Source organism: Cuculus canorus, chromosome 2 (assembly GCF_017976375.1).
Source record: "Cuculus canorus isolate bCucCan1 chromosome 2, bCucCan1.pri, whole genome shotgun sequence".
NCBI lineage: Eukaryota > Metazoa > Chordata > Aves > Cuculiformes > Cuculidae > Cuculus > Cuculus canorus.
In genome coordinates this window covers 119,855,437-119,881,874 of record NC_071402.1, presented here as the reverse complement: position 1 = coordinate 119,881,874, position 26,438 = coordinate 119,855,437, and the positions used below count along the sequence as shown (strand labels likewise).

The following is a 26,438-nucleotide window of genomic DNA, read 5'->3' as shown; positions in this document are numbered from 1 at the left end:
TATTTAGCTGGACACCACAATTAGAAAATATACGCTCTCAGTATGGAACTAGACTGCCACTTTGGTTCAGCATTATTAATTCTCTATCCTAGAAAAGACGGTGTTCCTACTATCAAAATCATCACCATGCTTTAATTCTAGCTCTATAAAATTTAAAAAACTGGAAAGATTTTCATTAAAAAATGCACATAAGGATAAGACATAAAATCAGGCTTAAATTACGATACCCGTGAAAAATCTATGAAGGATTAAAGACATTAAAAATAAGTGTTCTTACCAGCATCATTAGCATCATCTAGTTTCGGAATGCCCTTGATTTTACTGTGTTTCACTGACGAACATTTTTTGTTCAGCTGAGTCTGTGCCTTAAATTTGACCCAATTCAAAATACTCTCTATGATACCACAGTTAGAGGCCTATAAGGAACAGATTAGAATTATGGATAAGAAAAGTAAAGGTTCACAAAGAAGATTCTTGTATCTCAATTTTAAGTCACTGATCTAACACTGTTTCTCAAAGCTCTCTAAATCTAAAAAAACATAACATATGACAGATCAAGGAAGTAACACATACCCTACTGTCTTGCCTATTATGCACACAAAACTAAAAAACAGCCACGTAGCTCCTTTTCCACCTCTTGTATAATCAGTGGAAGGAGAAGAGGACTAAGACCTAACAAGAGGTTGTCTCATGTTGTGTGGCTGATGTGCTGAGACACTTTAGATACTAAGCACCTGCTTCCTGAACTTTGAAAGCAAAAAGTAATAATAATATTATTAATAGAATATATTATATGCTATATATTTAAAATATGCATAGCCATTTAAAGTTTCTTTGAAAATAACTGAAAATGGCTGGAAGACAACCAAAATAATTTAAGAATAAGGCTCTGTATTAATCACTTGAGAAACTGCTAACATTTTAAGAAACACATCTGCAGCAAAAATAGCGTATACTATATTTTCTAAAATAAAACTGATTTAGGTTTGGTTTCACATCAAAGGAAAATACAAGTGGAGCAAAATACTTGGCTTCTCATTATCCCCCATAATACAGCACTCATTGGCTAGAGATTGTGCTGCACATTTAACAACTCTGGAGATCAGTGTTCAATTCTGGGAATAGTAGAAACACAAATTTGTAAATCGAACCTACTGATAGAAATACAACATATATAACAAAATCTGAAGAATTAATGTGAGATTATGTTGTGCTGTTTTTTTCCTGTAAGTTCTATAAGAATGTCATCAGCAACATAGAATTAGAAGAATACAATAAGTTAAGCTTAGATACTGAGAGGAGTAGCCGTGGCACCATTCTCCTTACTACTTGAGCTCCACTAATGCTGCTGGCACTAAAGGAGACATCATATAATGAGTTCTGTCTAAGATAATTCTAACTTTTCCTTCCCTGTTTAAGAACGTAGCAGAGGAAAAACCTATTCTAGTATACATATTCTAGAAAAACCTATAGTGGTATTTATATTAATACATGCATTTAGGGTAGCAATTCCTAGCCCACCTACAGACAAAATTCCTAAACTTGTTGCCTGACAATAACGATCACTTTGAATACTACAGCCAGAATTTTGCATTTCCTTGATTACTGGAAGAGTAAGCAAATGTGGCACGTTCCTCCCTTCTCTTTTCTCATTCTGTGGTATCAAAGACGAAGGCAGAAAATACTCTCAACTTCAGAAAAATATTTTAACACAAGAAATTAGTCAAAGACTATGTTTAGGTTTTAAAAGTCAAATTAATTTCACCAATACAAACAGTAGAATCTCCAACAAATGAGATGAGCAGGCAAAGCCCACTTAAATCCAGGGCAACAGCCAAAACATAGTCCTTGCTTCCATTATTAAGGCCAGAGAATGAACAGAAGTTCCTCTATCCTATTTTCATAATATGCTAATGTCACCAGAGTACCACAATGCACTAATTAATCTGCTACAGAACATACACACTCCAGCCAGCATGCCAATTCCTGCTTCACAGAAAAAAAAAGAAATATGCTTTACTTACAGCTTTAAAAAATTTCTCAGATAGCTGGCACTTGGACCCAAAACTTTTAGGCTGCAATGTCATGTTTTCCTTTGTCTGGGAATCAAACGATGGGTTTTCAATCAAGCAATTAACAAAAACCCATATATGATTCTTCACCTGTTGAAAACATAGAAGCCAATTAACTCAACAAAACCACCACATTCACCTTTTTCAATATTCTTGTATAAAGTTATTTACCTGAAACGGTTTCACTGAAACACCAGCTTTATTCTTCTTTTTCACCACTTCTATCAGTTTTCCCACAACCTGATCCACCACGTAATCAACGTGCCTACCACCCTTAATGAGAGAAGAGAAAAAAAGAAAACAGTACTCATTGAATTTCCTTATAGCTGTTAGTTGTATTAACAAACTTCTTGTAGATAAAGCTGGAAATCTATACACATTAAATTGCAGCACAACAAAAGAAAACTTGCTTTAAAGTTTCTTTTTCATGTCATTCAGTCTTCATACAAGTGAGGCTGATGGATGTTATGTGGAACAGAAGAAGTAGGAGATCTTTCATACAGTGTACAGTGGTGGACTTCAAATGTAGCTGCTTACAGGTTGTAATACAATACAAAAGTTTAAGAGTATAGTAGATCTGAAAATTACTCAGTAGCACTGGGATGATACTTGCAATATCACACAGCTGTGAAGAGGCATCTTTTTAACAAGCACATAAACAACCTCACACTAAAAATATCACACATTCGTTCATCAAATTAAACTTTCCTCATTTGGTTCATTAAAAAAATGTTCTAAGAGCTCAGCCTCAGTTATACAGCATCCATGCCTACTCCTTCCCAAAAGTCATCTCACATTTTCTTAATTACAGAACTCTTGGAATAAATGCTATTTGCATTCTTTTTCTAGCCTGGGGCTTGTCCAAGTGCAAATGGAGAGCAAACTGCAAATAGTCAACCACAAGATCCAGAAAACTCTAAGAGAAAAGAGCAGAAGCTTAAAATGATGAGCAGTTCTCCTTAAAACTCACCAGAGGTTAAACCTGCTCCAAATTCCTGGAGCAGGAGCTGAAGCAAGACGTAGCAACAAGAGTCACATACAGCGCATGCAGTTAATGATAAGCTGGCAAACCAGCCTCTTAGGAGACACAGGACTTCTAGCAACACGATCGTGTTGCCACCTGTCTTTTAGCAAACAAGAGAAGCCAGATGGACTCCGTTAAAGTTACTGACCAAATGCAGAAGAAAAAAAATGGCTTCCATGCATTTTCTTGCATCATCACAGAGCAAAACAAATTTTGGCAGAAGTAACATATTCACCTTCCAAATAGAACCCCTGGCACAACAGACTCAGGAAGAAATAATTAGGTACTTAATCTTTGTAAGTGATAAGTCAGAAAAGTTACCTTTTTTAAGCCATATATAACTCATATTTTGCAATGCAGTAGGGTGATGAAAATACATATTATTTTCAATGTTTAAATAATGGGTTTATTATTGATGAAATTCAGTCTCAGCAGGGAAGCACTAAGCATTTCAACACCTTCAAAAGGTGCCCCAAAGCTTCTATCAACTTCTCTAGCTACAATTCTCTTTGGACTTAAATTTTAAACTAGCTATAAAAAAAATCCCAAAACATCGTGCTAGAAGACAAGTAATTTCGAGATTTAATTGCTTGAAAAACAAAGGTATTTCACATAAGCTATCTGGAACCTTTCTTGTTCTTTCTGTGTTTAGGTTGAATATTAGGAAAATGTTCTTCACCCAGAGGGTGGTGGAACACTGGAGAAGACTCCCCAGGGAAGCAGTCATGGTGCCAAGCCTGACAATATTCAAGAAGGATTTGAACAACACACTCAGATATACGGTGTGAGTCTTAGGATTATCCTAGGCAGGGATAGGAGTTGCACTTGATTCTCATGGGACCCTTCCAACTCAGGGGCATTCTATGATTCTATGGGAAAAAAGGTCTATTATAGATCTATTACAACTGAACACTGACTACTGATTTACATGTGTAAAAGAAACCTAACAATTATGGGGTATATTCTAGAAGCACTAGTAAAGACTAAAGCAAATTTATACCACAGAGAAAACACTCCAAATCAGGAAGAACGATTAGTATTCAAAGGTATGTATCCTGTAGTCTTTGTTCTATGGAACAATGACTACTGAAATTGCCTCAACCAATAGTGACAAATATGTTTAAATATTTAGAAGATCAACATGACCTAACTTTCCTTACAGGTAAAACAGCAGGCTTTCTTTGGAAAGATGTCAAAAATATGAATGATCCTACAGCCCAGGATATCTGAAAGCTCTTTAGATTTTTTATAATTTAAATTACTTCCTTTAAATTTACAGACAAAAAAGTGCAAATAATAATAGAATGTTAAATTCTAGTGGTTGTTAAATAAATTTCATAATGCTCTGACTAAAATCAATTATCTTGTAATAAAGAATAGAGAAGATATAAAGTGATTGAAGTGAATGGAGATAGTTATTGTGTTCTCAGCTTCACGTAGGGAGTAACGATGGAAATAAAAAAAGAGAGAGGAGGTAAAAAAATGGCTTGATGGCAAATATTGTTGATCATAAGCAAACCACTACTTGCATTTCAAAGAAAGCATCTGTGGTTTCTGTTGGTCTCTGCAGTCACCTACTACACAGCAACATAAAACTACTGATAAGTTCCAGAAGCACCACACATACGAGTATTTTTTCATGACATTTCTTCTTACAAAAACAACCAGATAAAAAAAAACACCCCAAATCCAAACTCCACTAAAATTAGAACACAACTGTTTTTATTCAGATATGGATGACAGAGTTTCAGCATAAGGAGAGTTCAAGTGAAATGACATTCTGCTACCATAAAGAAAAATATATCCATTCCTAAACTGTAAAGAAAAGCTACTACAGAAAAATACCGAATTACACATTTCAGAAATATTCCACATTTGAAAAGCAATTTTACAATGTGTTACTTTTACTTATCTCATCACTGAAAAGTTATGATTACAGGATATCTTGATATATTTTTGTATTTACAACTATAGCAATTTATTTTTTTTTTACAATTTTAGCATTTCAAAATATTTTGCTAAAGCCGATATCTGACATATCAAAAATTAGCTACTTACCAGTAATTCTTGGTTTTAGAAGATATTAGTTATTACAACAGTTCCCCATTCCTGTGTCCACTCTTAGTGTGTAGCATTGAGTGAGGGATGTTCAGAGCTCCAAGAACCTTTTAACCATCTCACCAGTAGGTGGCACATTTACCCACTATAGAAGCATAACAGCCTATAACTGCCCCAGCTGTCATTTTAACACAAGCCAGAAAAATACCCTTTAAACCTAGAGGGCTGTCAATGATTATCATGACTACTGTATCATGAGAAAGAGCACAAAAACTACATAACCTTCTTCTTGCAGAAGGTAACCATTATGACTGAATCCCAGCCTTGCAAACTTCAGGATGCAAAGACATCTAATGAAATGGTAACAACTAAAATCTTAAAAATGAAGCTCAGACTGGCTCCCTACATACATTCGATTCATATCGTTATCAACAGACAACAGCCTCAATTAATTCCCAAATAAGCCATATTTAAATCCTATGGACAGATAAACGGTCAATATGGCCAACAAATTCAGAAGCCAATTATAAATTTGAGGTTTCAATTTAATAAGCTATATAAATAAAATCCTATTTTCTTTTGCATTTGTTTTCTATTACATTTATTTTATCAGAAAAAATATGAAAACGTCAAGCTCTGGAACAGTCCTCAATTTCTTGTTGAAGTTCAGCAAATTTTAACGCTCTCTCCACCTAAGCCTACTACCTGACACTGTGTCAGTATTAGCTAAGCATTTCTGCTAACTGTTTAGTAGCATTACACTTAGCAGTGCCACCATACTGAAAATATCATTAGATTACTACATTAATAATTGAAGCTCATACCACAATTTCTACTACACCTACCATTTGAAACTGAGAACTTGAGAAGACCATGTTTAATCAGCTGATGTACAAGTCTCACCAAAAGATTATCTGCACAAACGTAACTGCTACAAACCTCCTTTCAAATGCTGCCTCAGAGCCTGAAGTCAAATTCTGTGGCAGCATACTGTGGTAAAATTGTGAATAAATGGGAGCCTGTCCAAGGAAATAAATTTACAAGAGAGCTGTGCCTCAACATACTGCCTGACCTTCTACACATCCCTCAAAAAACCTCGTCAACCTAAAAAAAAACTTGTTTGGAATTTAAAGCAAGTTTAAAAAAGGTGGAAGGTAAATTATGACTGGGTGAAATTTATCCAGAAACAGAAATGAAAAGCTTTCAGCAAACAGCGATAAATAACCAAAGAACAGCTGAAATGAGCTCCTCACCTGTTAGCAGATAAGGGGACAGGCAGTTGACGCAGTTAGTTACTAGCCATTATGTCTCATCAGTGGGTAGTTGCACATCAATTGCTGGTGAGGTGGTTCACCGGCCCCGAACATTCCACATCCAGTCACACACATAAGGCATGGATTGGGAGAGTGGGAAAAACTAGAAATTACAACACTTACCTTTGAAGAATACACAGTACTTTTTCTATGACTTTTCTTAAAGAATATATGATAACAATGTACGTGTAAGTGCATGACGGGTGAAAATTGATCCAAAAACGTCAAACTCAAAATATTTTGAGTAAGTGTATGCAATATATTTAACTTAAGAGTCAACAAGTATTCATTTTTTTCAAATACATTTTCTTAACCTGCTACCAAACATTAAGCTTCTGTACATTGCCAGCTTCTTAAAAAAGGCACTATATACACCTTTAAGGTCATGCTATTTTTCTTCTTTATGTTGCATAAAGAGGCCTGAATAAAAACTAAGTTTTAACCTTTCAACTACCAGATATGTTTGTCATCTCTACTTTTGACAAGTATCCAATAAGCACTTAACTAAAATGCACACCTAGAAAGTAAATGTTCTACAATAAAATAAACTGTCCCCCAGCACTGAATGCTGATTCAGCTACACCGAAAATGACACTGGGAGAAGTTACGTAGCAAAAATTACATACTGCCAAAACACTGGCTGCACATCGCGATTACCTACCTTGATTAACCCTGCTTTTTCTGTCCACCTGCCTACACCAGGGACCCCACTCAGTGTAACCACTGGTGCTTATGAACCACTTGTGCAACCATTAGAATTTCTTCCATTTGACTCTTTTAGAATAGATCTGAGCAAAGAGGGGTGTTTAAAGTGCCTGATTACAAATTCTTAGCTTTCTCAGCTTTTGGGGAAGCTCATGGTTAAGGTTCCCTAAAAACAGTCTCATCAATCTCCAGAATTGCTTTACTGGTGTTAGATCACTTAGCCGGTGTTATCTGTGAAGAGCAGAAATTACAAAGATTTTCTTTCATCATTGTAGATCCTCCATCCCTAAACCTGGGCCACATCAAACTGGCATATATGAGAGCTATGCTGGTTGATTTCAGATGATTGTCTTGGTGCCTAATCACCTCAGCAATTTGTACAAAGACTGTACTTCAGTGTGCTGAGCATGTTGCTGCTTCACCATAACTGAAGATTTGCCATGATAGCAGTCCACTCCTATAGTTGCTAACAAGCACAGAGAACACTGACATCCCCTTACACAGAAAAGAGAACATTCAGATCCTCATACAGAAACACAAATGCAAGTAAATAAATCTCAACATTTCAGGCCAGTTTTATACATCATAAAGCAAAAAGTGGAAAGCCAGTTTTCAAGTACACCAAAAGCCACTTTTGCCCTCCAAAACTTGCTGTTACATGTTTGAAAGGGACTTGTCCAATATTTTATACTTATTTTTTTAATAATTTCAGAATTATTTTTATTACAATGTGTTAAAAGGGAATAAAATAGTTCCATTCACTTCATACTGAATAAATACCATGTATGTTCACATACGACATCAGGATTGGTGATACTGATTACTAGTGTTATAAAAATTAGTGCATATTCAGGAATACTGCTATGAATGTATTTTGATTGCATTCAATTGCTCTGCCAGATCCTCTCATGCAAAACATTATCTCACTTAATTTTAGTAACCCAGATTTATTTTTTTACCTGAGTGAGCACAACCTTAGCACACATTTTTCTCGTTTACTTTTTTTTATTATATAATATAACTACTCACCTTTGTGGTAGCTATACTATTTACAAAGCTGATTTGCTGAAACCCTTTTTCACTTAAAGTGAGGCACACATCCCATCGCTCATTCACAACCTCATGAATAACTTTGAGCGCAACTCCAGTTTCATCCAGCTTGTCTTTTACGTAAAGATCTACGTAACTGCGAAATCCATTTACCTGTGAGTAATAATAGATTACAATTACTACTCTTTGCATCAAATGCTCAGCACACTTAAACTATTTTAAATGAGGTTCTTACAGGTAATTTCTTCCCATTCAACATGACTTTGACTCCTTTGCATGACCCAGCCAAATCATATGCTCTTCTTGTCATGAGGGCCACAATATCTTTATCAAGTTTTTCCATTTTAAATTTAGACAGATCTGGCTGGAATGTAATGCATGTGTAGTCATCCCCATCGAAATGCTTAATCTTGGGCTCAGAGGTCTTCATCATATTGTTCATCCAAGTCTTTGGAAACAAAACATTTTAGATGTTAGTTTACAATACATGCTTATCCTCCTCCTTTGTTCCATTTTGCAGCTATGCTAGGATTGCAACAGCTACCAGAACTGTTTTAGAAGTTTCCCCCTGGAAAAACGTTACACATAAAATTAATTGCTTTACCAACATTTGCACAGGCACCAGTGACAGCGGATTTGTGGTCTCTGTAAATATACAGGTATTGTTACATTGATGGATAAGACTCTAATGCAAATAGAGTCCACCACAGAACTAAATCAGATACAAGTGAGCAGGCTAAACAGTCCTTATTGTTCATCAGTTTAATATCTTCAATCTACTGCACACTGCTATAGAGAGTCCCTTCTATTAGTCCCTGCGCAGAGACCAAATGGTCTCTCAGATAGCATCTTTGAGGCTGTGCAGTGTACCAAAGCATGTTTCTTGACAAACCAACTTGCTCAGACTTGACTCGGGAGTCTTGGTATTGTTTCCTGTTCAAGAACACAGGCATATTTGCAAGACCAAGCAGAACATCTAACGCAGCATGCATCAAAGTTCAGCTGTATTAAATTTTCACAGTTTCTGGAAATACTGGAAAACATAGCACTTGGTCTAAGTCATAAAACATGTACTTATGTAGCGACATGAGAGCATGACCAGAAATTAATTACTTGTGCAGGAAAAAACTGAAGGAAGCCACCGAGTGGGAAAGAATCCAAAGCCAAGAAGCTTTTGTATCTAATACTCTAACAAACTTCTTCAAACTTTTAGAAAGGTGGCCATCTCAAAGCTATATACAGCGATAGGATTACATTCAATCCATGGTCTGTGTGCTAACAATGATACCAATAAGCAATGGGATCAAATGGAGAGAGAAGGGAATTTGCACTGAAGTCTAGTTAGGGTAATGAAATTAATGACATAAATACAGAAAAATCTTTTCCTTAACACCATACAAAATTACCTAGATAATTGTTTCCACATTTGCACAGCTAAGCAGAAATATTTTTTGACAAAATTACATAATGGTAATTACAAGATGTTTAATAACTATTCCTTTTCACATACCCACTAATATACTTCAGTTTTAACAGATGAAATTTGTTGTTCTTCTAATCATCTACCACTCCCAAGAAAAATACAACTTAACAAAAAAAACCCTAATACACAGAACTACCAGTTTTGCTGACTGAACTACCTAGCCTGCAATCCATTTGAATGTTAAATGATTAATTTAATGAAATATTCATGAAATATAGAAAACATGTTAAATTTTAAATTTATAATTGTGGCAAAGCAAAGAGAAAAAGTTGACATAATTTCTATACCTGCTTAAAGCTGTGTTTGTATTCCTTGCAAGCAGTTTCAACTGTGAACTTTGTACTAAATATGTTACAGAGTTTTGCACCATAGCCATTGCGCCCACCTGAAAAAACAACATACAGCAATTTTTTCACAGTAGAACCATATTTATGACACACAGAGAGTATGCCAACGAAGTAAAATGTTCCTATATAAGACAAAAGTTGGGCCACACGTCAATAGCTATTAAAGGATGCCAGAGATGGAGTTTCACCCAACCTTCAATCTGGTGCAACTGCTTCTGCCTCAAAAACAAGGCATGCCCCCAAGGCTATGATGCTTCCATTGCTTTCTTTACGTTGATCTACCAGTTGCTTGCCGAAAGGCAAGTGACCTCAACACCCTGATCCAGCAGAAAACTAGGTCGTGATCAGATCCAAATCACTCTGCTACCACACATCATAATAACAGAAAAGCATATGGAGCAGTGCAGAACAGCACTAACTTTTATTCATGATCTAAATTAGGGTTGACTCACATTAGGCTAGTATTTATTATCCTAAATTTATTCATTTTTTCCCCTTCATTTCAAGAGCACAAATGTTTAAATGATCGCATATGTTATAATTGAAACATTAAAATCTTGCTTGTTATTGAATGAGTACTGACATTAAAAATGTAAAGTTCTCTGTAAACATTGATTTTAAAGAAGAAAAAAAGTCATTTTACTCTAAGAGACAGTTATAGTAATGGTGACTAAGCAATCATCTGTTATGAAACAGAAGAAGTAAGACGAGAAAGCATACTGAAAAGCAAACAATGGCTTAATTGAATAAAACGAAGCATGTGAAATAGTCTTGCCTGTAACTTTTTTCTCATCATCATCATAGTTGCTGGATGTTAGCAGCTGCCCAAAGATTAAAGCAGGTACGTATACTTTTTCTACTTTGTGTTCCACAACTGGTATACCCTTTCCATTATTCCATATGCTGATAATGTTTGATTCCCTATAAAATAGTTAAGACAGTAAGTCAATTAATACAATCTTGAAGACAGAATCCTGCACATGTTTTACCTGCTTAAAGAATATAGAATAGAATAGAATAGAATAGAATAGAATAGAATAGAATAGAATAGAATAGAATAGAATACCATACCATACCATACCATACCATACCATACCATACCATACCATACCATACCATACCATACCATACCTTATTCTTACACGTTTATTCACAGGTCTATCAATTTTCATTAATTTTTTTTTTGTGTTTATTAGATGTCTTAGGAAGAGGAGCATAATTATCCATATTTTGGCCAAATTATCATCTGTTTAAACTTTTATTTCCAAGTTATGATAAACATTGTAAGTTACTTTATGCATCAGTGACAAAATCCATCAACATCTGGCACCATTAATACTTGTAGCTCTCATACAGAATTTCCATTTTGGAGTATTAGAGAGTTCAAAATCATGACAAGTCAGGCATATTTACACTACCATTTCTTTCCCACTCCATGATAAAAACAATTTGGTCTACAGAAACTGATAACACACAGAAAACTTGCAGAAAAAAAGGCTTCTTAGATTCTTTATCCTAAAGATTAGATGTGAAAATTAGGTGTCCCAAACATTTATTGTTCTGTTAAATGTACTGCAAAGGTACTACTATCGGAACACAGTCGACATCTATTTAAGTACCATAACACTCAACAGGAAATATCTCCTTAAGTATTCAATTTTGAAAAAAAGTGGTAATTACACATTTGCGACCTGCAGTTTCAATGTGATATAACTGACTAATTCAAACATAACCTTATCCTAGTGCTAAAGGAGTTAACATAGAAGTTCAATAGGTGCAATATGATTTTACAAAACCTTAAGGTTGGCATTTATGATTTTTGAGTAACTTGGCTGCTTATGTACTGTCAAGCTTTCATCTAATCATGAATTTTATAATCTTCTGGTTTTACATTTCATTCAATCAAACATTAATGAGTGGTTTAGGAAACTAAATTATTATAAATTCAGAATGGTAGTGCTTGCTGTTAACCAATTTTAATTCAGTTTTTCATCTTAAAATACGAAACTAATGAAAATAATTCCAAAATTATTATTTAAAAAAAAAAAATCCGAGTTCATTTAGTAAAATCATTTGAACAAATCTGAACTACAATAGCACTGGCAGGGAAACTAAATGAAAACATGCTTTTACTTACGGATCAATGGATATTTTAATACAAGTCATATTCTTGTCCCTCTGCTTATTGTCAGCAGCATTTACTATGAAACAAAGTAGCACAAATTAACACCTACTAGGAGCAATAATTAATTACTTGATCTATAAAACCAATTATATACATATTCTACCACAAGTTACAATGCTCGAGGTATTTCTTAATCCGGTATCCTTTTGTATATTCTGTATCTTATTACTGAGGTCTATAAATATGACCAAGTATCTGCAAGAAGGTATTTTTCAACCTTCTTATAACTACTGACTCTATTTCTAGCTGCTACATTATTTTAGAAATAAATATAGAAGTGTATTTTATCAGCCTGTTCTCATAACGGCTCTTAACATAGTGAGTACTTAATTGTTCTATTGCTGCACTCGTTTGGATATTTATTAAACATTACAAGCATTTTCAGCATTTGTCTCATCACCTGTGAAAGAGATCAAAATAGAACTGAAAATCAGCAAAGGACATGAAGATAAGTCCATTAAAATTAAAATATTGAGATCTTTATAATAATCTATGAAGATAAGATCATTTCAAGGTGCTTTTGCTAAAATCATTATGTGCAGTTTCATTAACAGGTAGACACAGATACAATGTCCAATTTTCATAATGTTATTACACTGATCGTTAGCTTTCAAACCACACCGTGGAGCACATATCAGTGCTACATAAAGAAGCAATAAGCCATACAGTACTACCATAACGATATAATAATGATCTTCCTTTTGAATGGGACAAGATGGAAGTGACCCCTTCCTGTGAAAAGCCTGTAAATTCCACCTATGAGGTAGTACTCAAAAAAGAAGTGACAAGAGATTTTCATTCCTGTATTTCTCAAGTTAGGTAACAAGTAAAAACCAAAAATAGAGAAATCCTTCTTTTCTACCTGACCAAGATATAGTTGCCTCCAAGACAGCAACGCAGTAAAGCATAGTTTTAGAGGTGTGGATAAGTGCTGAACTCAATGAAGGTCATAAAAAAATTCCCACTGACCTTTCAATAAAGCATAATTTAGTTTACAATGTAATCCCAACAATCTTTACAACATAACTTCATAAAGACTGATTGGCCCAAGAATTCATGTCAATTAACCCAAAATATCAGCTCAGCAGAGAGCACACTGTTCTGCAGTGTCAGAATGCACTAAAATTTTCATGCACTGCAGTTTAGTGGCACCCTAAGTCTACAATTTAAACTTAGATACAAATTAATATGCTTTGAGAACTCTCAGAAAATTGTGTACTTCATAATGCTAAAGCAATATTATTGTTAAAAATACTTACCAAGAATTTCATCAAAGATCTTGTACAAGCCTGGGACAAAGGTAACTTCTCTGCAATTCATTCCTACATCTTCATCATAAACCCACATTAACTACATGCAAACAAAATAACATAAAGATATTTACTGTCTTGGCAAAACAGTATATGATTCTAGAAGATCTATTTACTTGAGGAACTTTTCCAGTCTGACTGCTGCTTTCATGAGAGACAACAGCAGAAGCTTAAGTTTGGCAGAAACTACAATCGTACCCACAAAGACTTCCATAACGAAAATGTATTATTTTCTGCTTGGTGAGGAACTCAACAGTACAGACAATGAAGTTTGAAGCAAATTCACAGCTTCACAAAAATAGCTCAAAAAAGTGCCAGTAAGAGGCTCTCTTCTCTACCTAAACAAAGAGAACAAAGCAATTTTGGATCTGAAGCAAATACTCCTTACAAATATGCATATATATTTGTGTTCAAATAGGCATGTTCATTAACACACACAGTTATGTGTGTGTGTATACACATAGGTGTGTGCTTATCTTTTGACTGAACTTCAACTTTCTCATGTTTTTTCAGATCAACCAAGCACTGCTTTAAAAAGCCTTCTGCTGACCCCTTCCTACACATGCATACATAATCATGACCAGAGTTTTTAGCATGATAATTCAGAATACTCGGAATAGTAGAGATTTGCCTATTTAATAAGCAGAATAGTAATTTCCTCACTAAAACAACAAAAACTATTAAGATTGTGAACTTAGTGACACTTACCTGAGTTAACGGTTCAACTGACCCAATGTAGGTATCTGGACGGAGGAGGATGTGCTCAAGTTGAGTCTTTTTCTGATAAACTCTCTCAACAGACATCTTCTTTGAAGCATCATTTTTATTAATGCTTTCTGAGTCTTCCTTTTTTGAAGCATTGATCTGATTATCAAACAATGTCTAAAAAGCAAAAGAGACACCAATAATCAACCTATTTCATTCAATGTCACAAAAGATATAAATAAAACCTGACAGAGCTTTAAATTATGATCCAAACTTATCATGTAATTGAAACGTAAGTTTTCAGATGTATTAAGATCAAGCTATCCTCTCAACAGAAAAAATGCAACAGATTATGTGACAACTTCAGAACAAATTATCATATATTCAAACTTCAGTGACTTACTAAGCATAACAAACTAAAATAAGTAAACAGCAGTATATTACAAAATACATTCACTTCCTCAGGTTAAATATTTAGAACATCTGTTTTGTGCTTAAACATTTTAATCCAGAACACTGAATATTTTTCTGAATATTAACTGTAAAACTACACTTTTAAGTATTAGTTCAGACAATGTATTCAGTGGGACTTATGACACACTATAATGTCTCTCATATGGCTTCACAATTGCTATAATTTATGTAACCTATTTAACTGAGGTAATTAAACATGACACGATCCCAGTTTAGAATGCTTTCTGATGAAGTAAACCAAGGATTGTACAAAAAAAAAGAATCACATAGGCCCTGGATCAACTAGGCCATCAGGAAAGAAACAGGATTTCGCAAATAGATACATTACACTGATACATGGAAGAAAAGGAATGAGAACAGTTACAAAAGAAGCACTGCCAATAGTTGCAACATAAATTTTGTTGAAGTATTTGTGTGATTGATATCCAGGCTTCCAATGACTTTCACTGTATGCGTATAAATATTTCTGACCTTCCTGGCTTAATTTTATGATCATCTTTGACTTCATACCTCACAGGAGTCACCCTTAGCTCATTTACCAATTCCATAGCTCTGTTAGCACTGTTTCACTGTGTTCACTTCTTCTAAAGGGACCAGTGATTAGCAGGAAAAGAAGAGAATATTTCTCAGATGAAGTAAAAGAAGTGTTGAAGAAAGGGAAGAGAGAGGAAATACAATTCATATAGAAAGCAACAGAATTACAGGTGTAAAGACCACCAGAATTCTCGTTCTAATCAAACTCTTCTATTTGCTCTCAATTCTTATGCTTCAAGAGGCTTTTACAGTCAGCGATATACATGATGGGCAGTTATCACATGCCAATTTTCCAGCTGTCACGTGCATCAGTATTGCATCCTTATGACTGTTTTGAGACAGCTCTCTAAAATGCTTCTACTTGTACAGCATCTGAGGACTAGGGTCTAACCATGCATTTCAACTCGGTAACATGTTAAGACAGAATAAGAACTCAAATTTTCGCCTAATAAATCCAGGTTACAGTTCTCAAGTAGCTGTACTTGTCCCACAACAGGAGATTAGAAAATGTCCATTTTTATGTGGCTGAATGAATACCTCTCTATCTTACGAAAAACAACTACAATACAGAATTATCAGTAACGGATTCCTAGAAGCCATCATCTTTAATACAACACTACGAAAAGTATTTCTCTTTTCCAGTTCAAGTCTTAGTGACAACTCAGAGGATGTTCTAATTTCCAGCTTATCAGTAAACATCCAGAGTATCAAAATTACTTCTGTCCAGATGCTACTGCCAGATTGCCATCATGTTGACAGATAACAGAGGTCACATCTAAACAAACTTTGCTGTCCAAAAAGAGCCAGTCCTGCAGATGTGTCTCTTCCTGGGGAGCAGCAAGCTTGCTTTAACGCAGCAGCGGTAAGGATCTTCTGTAACTTTACTCCCTCCAATAGCTACGTCTATTATCTTTTATAATACACTAATTAGAACACGATTATGTATGTTAAGCAACTGGACACTGTGCCTGCCAAGCTGTCCTTTTCACTGCTGCGCCACACTGGGCTCCTCCCTGCAGATAAGCCTGTCCGTGAAGCTGGGATGGCTGCCAAGCTAAGAGCTCTCTGTCACCGCAGCAGCTAAGGAGGTGGAGGACATCAGGCTAAGGGATCCTCCTGTAGCTGCACTGGTACACTGGCACGATAGGCTTTTCCTCAAACAGTTTGCCAGCCCCCAAATTTCTTAAGGAAAGGCAGCAGGTAATGGGAGGGCGGACTCGAGCTCTCAAGGAGATGTGAACTGCAGATCAAGCAGGTAGACCAGAGGGCATATTGTATCATGTGGCTCTGTTAGCGTAGAGGCAAGGCTCCAAACTAGTCTGTCTTGCTCTGGGTCACCCGAATGTCACCTCCCTGCTGAGGCCATAGGCACACACAGCAAGTAGAGTAGCATGCTCCTGTTGTCTGATGCCGGCTGTGAAATAACACCCAACTGCATCTTGTCGGGTGGCCTGCAGCTCCTGGGCTGTTTGTCCCAGCAGCTGCCTGTGAAACACTGCTCAGACATGGTTGCACCAAGGGGGGTTTAGATTGGATATTAGGAAAACATTTCTTTATTGAAAGAGTGGTGAAGCATTGGAACAGGCTGCCCAGTGAAGCGGTGGAGTCAGCATCCCTGGAGGTGTTCAAAAAATGTGTAGATGTAGCAATTTGGGTCATGATTTAGTTGGGGAGGGGGGTGGTGGGCTGATGGATGGGCTGGATAATCTTAAAGGTCTTTTCCAACTTTAGTGATTTTATGATTTAAGAGAGGAAAACACACACAAAACATCAGCATAACTTTTTCTTCCTGGTCAATGATTACTAAGGAAAAACAAACAAACAAACAAAAGTAGTCTTGAAGACCTTTAATTCTATAATTTTTACTAAGACATCACAAACACCTTTTCAATATGCTCTACTTAAATGTTTTAAGTTTCATTATCACAGAACACAAGAGATTTTATTTGTACAATCCCCCAAGTATCGTGTATCTTCTGTATGCAAAAAAAAAATACCCCACTCAGGTTATAAACATTCAGAACTGAAATAAGCTACACACTATTGAAACATAAGCATAAAAACAAAACTCAAAAAGTATTTAACTAAATAAACTAATGTTATCATGCCGACAAGTAAGCATCTGAAATCTACAGATCTGCAGTTTCCCAGATGATGCCTTCTGGGCTGGGCTGTACTCTGCAACAGAAGACTAACACCGAATCTCCATCTTGAATGGACATTTATAGTTCAAGTGATATTTAGAACTCATCCTAAAAAAAGAGAAAAACTTCATCACCAAATCCATGTCACAGATCTATGAGCAAACATCTGACACAGTGTTCCTACTATGTTTTTCTTGCTAACTTAAAAAAAAAAAAATTTAAAAGTGTTTTCATGCGCTGAGTTTCTACTATCTAAAATACAAGTAAATATAGCAGGACAGCCCTTTTTTAAAAGCAAACAAACAAAAAAAAACGAGCATGCACTAAACTGCAGTGTAGTTTAACTGAGAATCTCTTCTGTATATTTTGGAATTGCCTCAAGAATGCCTTTTGTATTCTGTCCTGTATGAAAGATCTTCATATTGTTCGAGCTCCAATGACACTTCTCAAAACAGCACCAGCTGTTGTTTCATAAGAAAACCACTACAGAGAATTAACAAAGTGTCACAAAAGGCTTAAGTCTACTGCTTCACAGTAGGTCTGAGTTTTGATTGTTTGTTAACAGGTTACCCAATTTTCAGGATCTGCTTTGCAATCTTAATGTTACCAGTTTTTAATATATTTTTGAAAACAGTGTTTGTCTTCCCCAACATCCTTGTGACATTCAAGACTTCACAGATTCTTTATAGTCCCTCAGACTTCCTAATTCTCCAGACCGATGATGACTATACACATCCACATACATGTAAGTCAGCAAGATGACCATTCTGAAGTAGTCTGGAGTGTTACAACCTATTGCACTGTGCATCCTTCTTTACATACATGCAGTTACACTTCATATCGTGACCTCTAATGTAAGCATCTTAGGCACTTAAACAGCATAGAGATAACTGTATGGAAAACCACATCAACCCTCACTCAGTTGACAGCAGCTGCTACTCAGTTTACTCCATCAAGACTATAGCGCATGCTATCATAACTATGTTTTATTATGCTTTCTCCAGTACGACCCCAATGACTGCAAGTTTTCTCTTTTGGAGTTGTTCTTGCTATACATTTATCTAGTACTGTATGAAAGCTATAGTCATTCTTTCCTTCTGCGATCTCAAGAGTCAGAATCCAAGCAGCCTTTAGTAGACAACAGTTTGGCAACAAAGCTTTTACTGTCTACATTCAACCTTAGAACTCATATATTTGGGTTTGGCATCTTCTTTCTTCAAATTCTGCTTTTTTTTTTTTTTTTTTTTTTTTCCCCTCTCTTCCTACAGTCTCCTCCACTGAAGTTTCAGCATATAATATAGATATCACGAATGCTTTGTTATGTCAGAGATTTTTTACTGCCTTTTTTCGGATGAAAATTGGGTCATGCAGTCTTCCTTTGCATTTCAAAATCATGTTGAGCCACCATGCTGAGTTTGGTTACTTATGCTGCAAACAGCTGTACTTCAACACACTAAATCTTAGGTCCGAAGAGTTCGGCAGCCTTAGAGAAAAGCTACTCCTACATAAACAGAAAATAAAATGTAAAGAACACAGGTTTCATCATCAGTTTCAATGTTGCCGTAACTGGAATCTTCAGTTTAACTCCTTTCTTTAAGTGGAAGCTTTACTTTTCTTTAAGAAGCTGAATTTCACACCATCACAAGAAGTTGAAAATCCTGAAAAATGTTAATGTTTCTCACCACTTACACAGACCTAATCCTGTATTGGCCACTGTCATCTCCTCCACACTGTTAACTTTTTCCAAACAACAACAAAAACAATGAAACAAAAAAAACCCACAAATCCATTATTCTTTAGTTCGTCTGTTCTTTCTTACTAGGTGGCAAAAAGGCCTCATTTTCTAGACTGGCAGACAAGCATAAAAGAAGAGAGAAGACACATTAGTAAGTGAATGAAAAGTTACCTTCACTTTGGCTTTGTCTCTCTGCCTTAAATTCCTAAAAATACTACATGCAACGATTGTTCTCCTGAAAGGCTAATGCAGCCCTGGGACATAAGAATTTAATAAAGCACAAGCCATGTGTCCTACATTCCCTTAAATAAAGTGTTGGATAAGTACATTTAGTAGGTCAAGACAGTAAATTTTGAGTATAATTAAGCTGTAAAACCTAGGGAGGTTAATTAAGTAATGAAATCCAGTGATATGGTAGATTTTCTACCATTTCCAGTTCAAAACAAAACTACGTCTTCTGAGGAAGATATGCTATACCTCAAAGAAGTTTATAGGTGCAGTATGGTAATTACTAAGTAGCTCTACGGATAATATGCACTTGATTGTACTGTGGTGTTACATATTGTATCATAATGGCATCTTCTTGCCTTAGAAAAATAGCTGATGAATACATAAATATTTTGCAGTTTTCCAAAGAAAACTCTAGCCGAGAATACCCCCCACCATGAAAACTCCCTCCCATTTTGTTTCCAAGTAAACCACTCTCCTGCTGTGCTTAACAAATGGTTTGGCTCTCCTGCCAAGATGAAAACAGTCAAAAGCAACAGTTTCCTGTCACCACAGCAAATTTCCAAAGACCATTGCATACCATTGGTGTCATGAACTAAATCTCTCCATCATATCCTCCTCAAAGCTGATCACAGGAAGGAGTTGCCAGTAAACTCACACAGAACTGGTCTCACTCCAGGGAGACTAACCTGTTTATTTTAAATTCCTAAATTTTTTTTTTTATCTCCTGCTTTGGGCAATTTGCTCTGGACATTACATAGAGTTTTGTTAGGAAGATTGAGTTATAGAATAGCTTGAGGATGGTCAGATTTCTCCACTACAGAAAAACACAACAGTTAATTACTGCCAAAAGGGAAAATTCCCGTCTTTCTTCCCTCCACCCTTGCTTGTCTGCTTCATATAGTAGAATAAAACTGACCTCACAATAAGCCAGTTCAAGTAGTAAATGGAGCCTTCCCCTCATTTTTCATCAGCCAGAAGCAATCAGTTACCACCAGTTCATCTTCCTGAGCAAATCTGCTAGAGAATCATACAAGTACTGGTGCAACAAAAAGAGCACAAACATACACAGCTAGGAGATTAAGGTTTATAAACCCATAATTTTCAGCATATATCATTAGATTGTTTAGTTCCACCATGGAATGACACTCTTAGAATTTCATAGCTTCACCTTCCTATTAAATAGCTAAACAAAATAACAGCATCATCATTCCTATTTTAGGATTATTAATGCACCAGATAGTAGGACACTAGATTGAAATGAAAATTTAGGGATTTGCTTTCTCCACAAGGCTTTTGAAAAGACAAGAGTACCACTTTTGAGCAAATATGTATGCTCACTATAATTACTTCTGACCAGAAAATTATGTATATTGTTCTAGATATGTATTCACTTCCACGTATACTAATTTACTACAGCAACAGTTCTGCTTTATTTGGCAGAGGTTTGGATACAATCAGCAGTACATTCAGATCCTGATCTTTACTATTTTCTTTAAAATTGCGTGTCTAACATCTGCCCATGCATGATAACAATTTAACTGAATTCTGCTGTTAATTCAAGGGTCTGAAATCTTTTAGTTGTCTATCCACCGGCAAGTTCTATTCCAATACTAAATTTTGATACTGTTTACCCAGTATCAAAAAAAGTACATCTACAGATGCTTTGGTAACAAATTAATCTTCTCAGAATCTGTTTTTCCAGCTAAAATTCAGAGACAAGGAAGGAAAGAAAAAGATAACTCTCACAGTAAACGCATTTAATCTTGTTAAAATTTAAGACAATTTAAGACAGTTTTCCTACAGATTCTTAGAATGGTGATCCTTGGAACCACTGAATGGAAATGGGTTGGTCACTGAATGACCAAATCTGTTTGGTCCACTGTTTCATCAGCCTACTTACACGGAAGCTCTCCACTAGCCAAGAAATCAAAGCTAGAAGTACTGACATCAGAACTTTAGGTTATCAGCACCTGGCAGCACTTCTTTGCAACTCCATTTCCCGTATCCTTGCCCTGTTTAATGCTTTACTGCATCACCAGTTTAAGTGCTGTGAAAGTATTCTAGACTCAGCACTTCTACATTTCCCAAATACAAAGATTACTTCAAAAGGGAACGACACAATCTGATAGACCCTTCTGATGAACAAAATCTTTGAAGCCCATTCAGGCTGGATGTCAAATATCACATTCCTAGAACAGCACTGTGAACTTTCCTTCCAGATCTTGCCAGCCAGCTGAATCGTTATTGTACTGCAAGGTATTTTGACCCTGCTGAACTATCTTTAGATTAATAAACTACAGAAAATGACTGTAGAAAAAAGCTTCAGACGTGAATAAGACAACATTCAAGACATTCATGCTGCAAGAGAATACACAAGAAGAGCAAACCAAATGGGCTAGTTTTTCAGATTACACTAACTGGCATAGTGACATGGATCAGGAGTTGAGTTGCAGTACACTGGAAGACGTGACTGAACCCACACATAAAAAGTTTATACTACACAACACCCAAAGCCCAGTCTTCTGGTCAGCTTCAAGATTACTAGTCACGTTACATTAGTGATAGAGGAAAGCACAAACACCACTTAAAGGTTACTTAACCAACTGCACCCTACAATAGGAAGCAATTAACTGTGCAACAGAATCAATCTTCTGAACTCTCATGAACATAACAGCTATCAGCATACTAGGATTGGTATCTCTCTGTTATTTGCATGTCTAGCTTGCATTGAAACACTACAACACTGTACTGTTGTCCACAGGGTTTTTGTACTTCTCAAAGTACAAAAAGGAACTCGAAAAAGGAACACAGTATGATTAAGTAGTAACCTTCAAGAGTCTGATCCCTAGAATCTTCAACAGAAAAGCAACAATGTATTTATTTAAAGGTACCACATAAATGGAAATTAATAAGGTATTTTCTTTTTACAAATTGTCCCAAACATTGAACAAACTAAGTTTATGAAAAATGGTCACACCAATTCCTCTCAAATACCTCAGTTTGCTCCACAACAACATATGCACCGGCTTATTAATTATTAGAGGTATCTATGCTAACACAGACATATTTTCTGGTATTCTATATTTTCAAAATCTATTCTTTTCTGCCATGTTAAAGTAAACATGAACCCAGTACTCTTCAAAAACAGTAGTTTGAATTTAATTGTTCAACACCTACTGTGCAATATCTACTGGTCCTCTGGGGATTTTATAGATCTTGAAATATTTTACAAGTCTCATAAATAGACTACATATCCTAGTCTCAATCCTGCAGTAAACTCCATGAGAAAAGAACACAGGTTTGGTGTTCATACACTTACAGCAGTTCAGTTCAGAAAATAGCAGCAGCAAGGAGTCAGAAAAGTCTCAACACTGTCCCACAACTCCCCCTTCCTCAGCCACTCATCCTCCCACAACAACATTCCTACAGAAGTCATTATGCAAAGCCTTTCAGGAGTGCTCATTAAAAATGCTGACAATTTTGAAGATCATCAAAATTCTACCCTTTAATATGCAATTTAATAACTGCATCTTGGCAGGCAGAAGAGTTCACCCCTCCATCAAAAGTACCATATAAAACACCCAAAATCATTTCAAATATATTTTGAGGTTAATTTTTAAATCGTTCTGTGTTTTCATCATTGTTCCGTTACCTGACACGTATGCTCATCGCTCAACTCGCAAAGAAGAAAGTTTACATGGCATACTGTGAAAGATTTAACCAGTATTAGGGGAGGGAAGGTTAACATGATACAACTTAAGGTTTGCTTTCTGTCAACTACCAAAGCAATGAACACGAGACTGAAATGTTCATACACTACTATGCTATCTTCACTAAAAATTCAAAATACCCCAGGGCTAACAGAGATTGGACAGCTGCTTTCCAATATCTCCAGTGAAAATCTTACTACCAATTTCTCACAGAAAAACATGTTCTGCTTGGGGAATGACCCCAGAATTTTAACTGCTCTTATAGAAACATTAGATTTCACGTTATCTGGTTGCAAGAGCTTTTTTCTTTTTTTTCCTACTTTATCTCAGTTTCCTTTTATTTATAATCATTTTTCAATGTTATCTTAGAGCTCCTGTTATCTTGTCACGACAAGAGAATACTGTTCCTTGCTCTCTCCTTGAAGATTCCTTCACAGATTAAGAAGGCTAGTGTGTGAGGTTTTGGCACCTAAGGCAGACATCTGTCCAGTTTTTCATATACCTGGTTCTTCTTGCAAACAGGAAGAAGAGTCTAAGAGTCCTTGTCTAAGAGAAGGAACAGGAAGCTCCAACCTAACCAGGCACACTCATTCACTGAAAAAAAACCTCAAACCCAGAGTAAAATAAATCAGTACCTCTTCAAGACACACAGCTTCCATGAAAGGAGGACTGCTTAATATTTCAATTGAAATCCTACCTCAAAAATCAAGAATACACAAAGTTGATTAAGCAATTTAACCTTCTTTTATGCCTTTTTTTTAAGGTAGCTTTTAAAATTATGTCCAACAAAGGAAAACAGATCCGATGTTTAGATCTGAATCTTTCAAATACATTCTAACTCAACCAGTCTTTGCACTAACTTTACTAATGCCCTTTTTTCTTACTTGCTTGACAAAACCTAGAATTGCTTAGATAAGCATGGTGTAACAAATACACGAATTTATCATTTTAACAACAACAAAAAAGCAGTACTTTTATTTACTTTCAGTGGTAAACTATTTATATGCAAATTGGAATCACATTAAGATGCAGACAGCATTTTAAAATACTTTTATTAAATGAAACTAGATGAGCTGATATCACAGAAAAAGTTTAATAACATGCAATTCAAAATATAATTAAAAGGACTCCGTTCATAAGAGTGAAATCATTTGCAATCAAACTGAAGTTATAAAATTAGTAGATCTGATTCTTACTTATCAGGAAGGGGATTAATCTTTCCTTGCTTTTCACATCAACATTTTGACTACTCATTACTGAAATACCTGAAGAAAATGGCAAGAAAACATTTTTTGAATGAAAATTACTATTACTAAGAGCTTCACTTTGCTTCTAAGGAATGCTTTTCTCTTGTGTTTATAAACCCAATAGATATTCTGTGTTCAATCTCAACACTTTCCTTGGCTGCTAGAACTTAAATTATACTATAGATATTAGTATTTATTTTCAAAGTTATTATATGCTTAGACTTAATATTCACTTCAAATTTTTAATACTAGCATTAAAATGCTTCCAACATAAGTGGGTTACACTACATGTACTTGAGAGGACACCTCTAGATCTCCAAGCATACAGTTTTTGAAATGGGTTTCTTCACACATTTATACACATTTAGAACTACATATTTTTGCTCGATCTGCTTTTGAGAACTTTCAAGCCACCTACATTGTGCAGAATATTATTTTCTTCGTGGGTGACCTGCAAGAAATTTACTGTTTTAAATGAAGAATATCAAGTTTCTTGTATCAGTTTCATTTCCGAATTCTCTTCCTATAATCTATAATATATAAATACACACACATATAAAACCTACTCCCAGGGATGGAATCACTCATATCCATCAGCTATAAAACATGTGCTGCTTTTATTTAACTGAAATATAAATATGTGTTTGAAGATTCCTTTTACATGCACAGACACAAGGCAGTTTACAATGCAAGCTAAAAAAAAAATCTACTTCTGAAAAATACAGTCTATGAAAATAAATTACTAGAGTTCAACAATAGTTTTTTTCAAACCTAAACTGCCTACATTAGACTTCTTATATATTATTTTATTTGGAAAGGTTAGTTTATCTGTCCAAACAAAGTAACTCCTTGCTTAATCTTTAATGCAGCACAGGAAGCTTAGAAATTAAATGTATAAACACACACAAATCTAGATTTGTAGAACATTAACAGAGGATACGTGATTGAATGTTTCCCCACCAAACACCTAACGTAATCCCAATCACCATGATATACATTCCTTCCTAGAGTTCATTACAACTTAGTTCCCCACTTCTACTCATTCAGCATTCTTTCATCTACACTAGAACAAAGTTCTCCTCCCAGCTCAGAATATATGTTACTAAACCGTAAGAGTGGCTTGGTTGCAGTCAAAGAGGTAGCCCAAATCTTGCTCCATCACCCATCTTTTACCTGATTTCATCTCCATCACTTCTTTGACTCTGCATTATTCAGCTCTCCAACAAGGAGAAGATCAGACCAGTAAGAAGACTACAGAAGTATTGCACTGGATATTGACACAGAGAATAGAGAATAAGAGGTAACAACTTCCTTTTGACAGGCAAGTCATAGCATCTACTAAATGTCTCTTCAGAACTACTGTGTCTCACTCGCCAAATTGAACCACAAATATCCCCTCTATTCTGGAGTCATCACACCTCTTTGCCAGACTACTTCCTTAAGGGCACCAGAATCAAGAAATTCAACAAGAACAAGAGGGAATGCTGCTTCTCCTTGGCCTTTTATAGACTGCATAGCTCCAAAGACTACAGAATGCATTACGTTTAGGAGAAGTAAATAGTAACATACTGGGCACCTACTTCAGGTCTGGCCTACCTTCTATTGTACAACAGTAAAGAAAGAGGCAGGGAAGGGCACACAAGCTGCAAAACACTCCATTTGACATAATTAGGTTGACATAATAGTAAAAGAAAAGGTAGAGGCTTATAAAAAGCAAGAAAGAAGCACAGAAACAGGATTTGTCAACAACGTAAGACTTCCTTCCCCCTTCTCTCTCTCTCTCTCTTCACCCCAGCAGACACCACAGTACAGCTGAGGAAAGACAGCAACTAACGCTATACATAACTGTGACACAGATGACAAGTGCCTTCTAGGCCTAGCTTCAGCCAGCAAAGGAACAGAAGGCCAGATAAACAAATAGAAAGTAACACAAAGCTAATTCTAAGCTTTAAACTGGGTCTAGAAAGGCAGCTCAAGAAGTTTAGAGGATTCAGGTGTAAGAACTTCAACCACCCACTCTGCTTTTGAAAAGAATAAAGTGGCAATAAATATTGATACAAAGAATAGAGAACCACCATTTACACTTGTTTCATCTCTAAGACCATATGTTA

General features: G+C 35.7%; 1 protein-coding gene across 1 annotated transcript in view; it reads right to left on the bottom strand.

Moving 5' to 3' along the window:
- TOP2B (DNA topoisomerase II beta) overlaps nt 1-26,438 on the bottom strand; it is a 60,591-nt gene that overhangs the window by 29,748 nt on the left and 4,405 nt on the right. Inside the window, exons 2-11 of the mRNA XM_054059050.1 lie at nt 14,256-14,429; nt 13,497-13,587; nt 12,190-12,253; nt 10,828-10,973; nt 9,993-10,090; nt 8,458-8,670; nt 8,202-8,375; nt 2,244-2,345; nt 2,025-2,162; nt 278-416 (exon numbers count right to left, since the gene is read on the bottom strand). Of these exons, the coding sequence (XP_053915025.1) occupies nt 278-416; nt 2,025-2,162; nt 2,244-2,345; nt 8,202-8,375; nt 8,458-8,670; nt 9,993-10,090; nt 10,828-10,973; nt 12,190-12,253; nt 13,497-13,587; nt 14,256-14,429 (1,339 nt within the window). The remainder of the gene's footprint in view (nt 1-277; nt 417-2,024; nt 2,163-2,243; nt 2,346-8,201; nt 8,376-8,457; nt 8,671-9,992; nt 10,091-10,827; nt 10,974-12,189; nt 12,254-13,496; nt 13,588-14,255; nt 14,430-26,438) is intronic.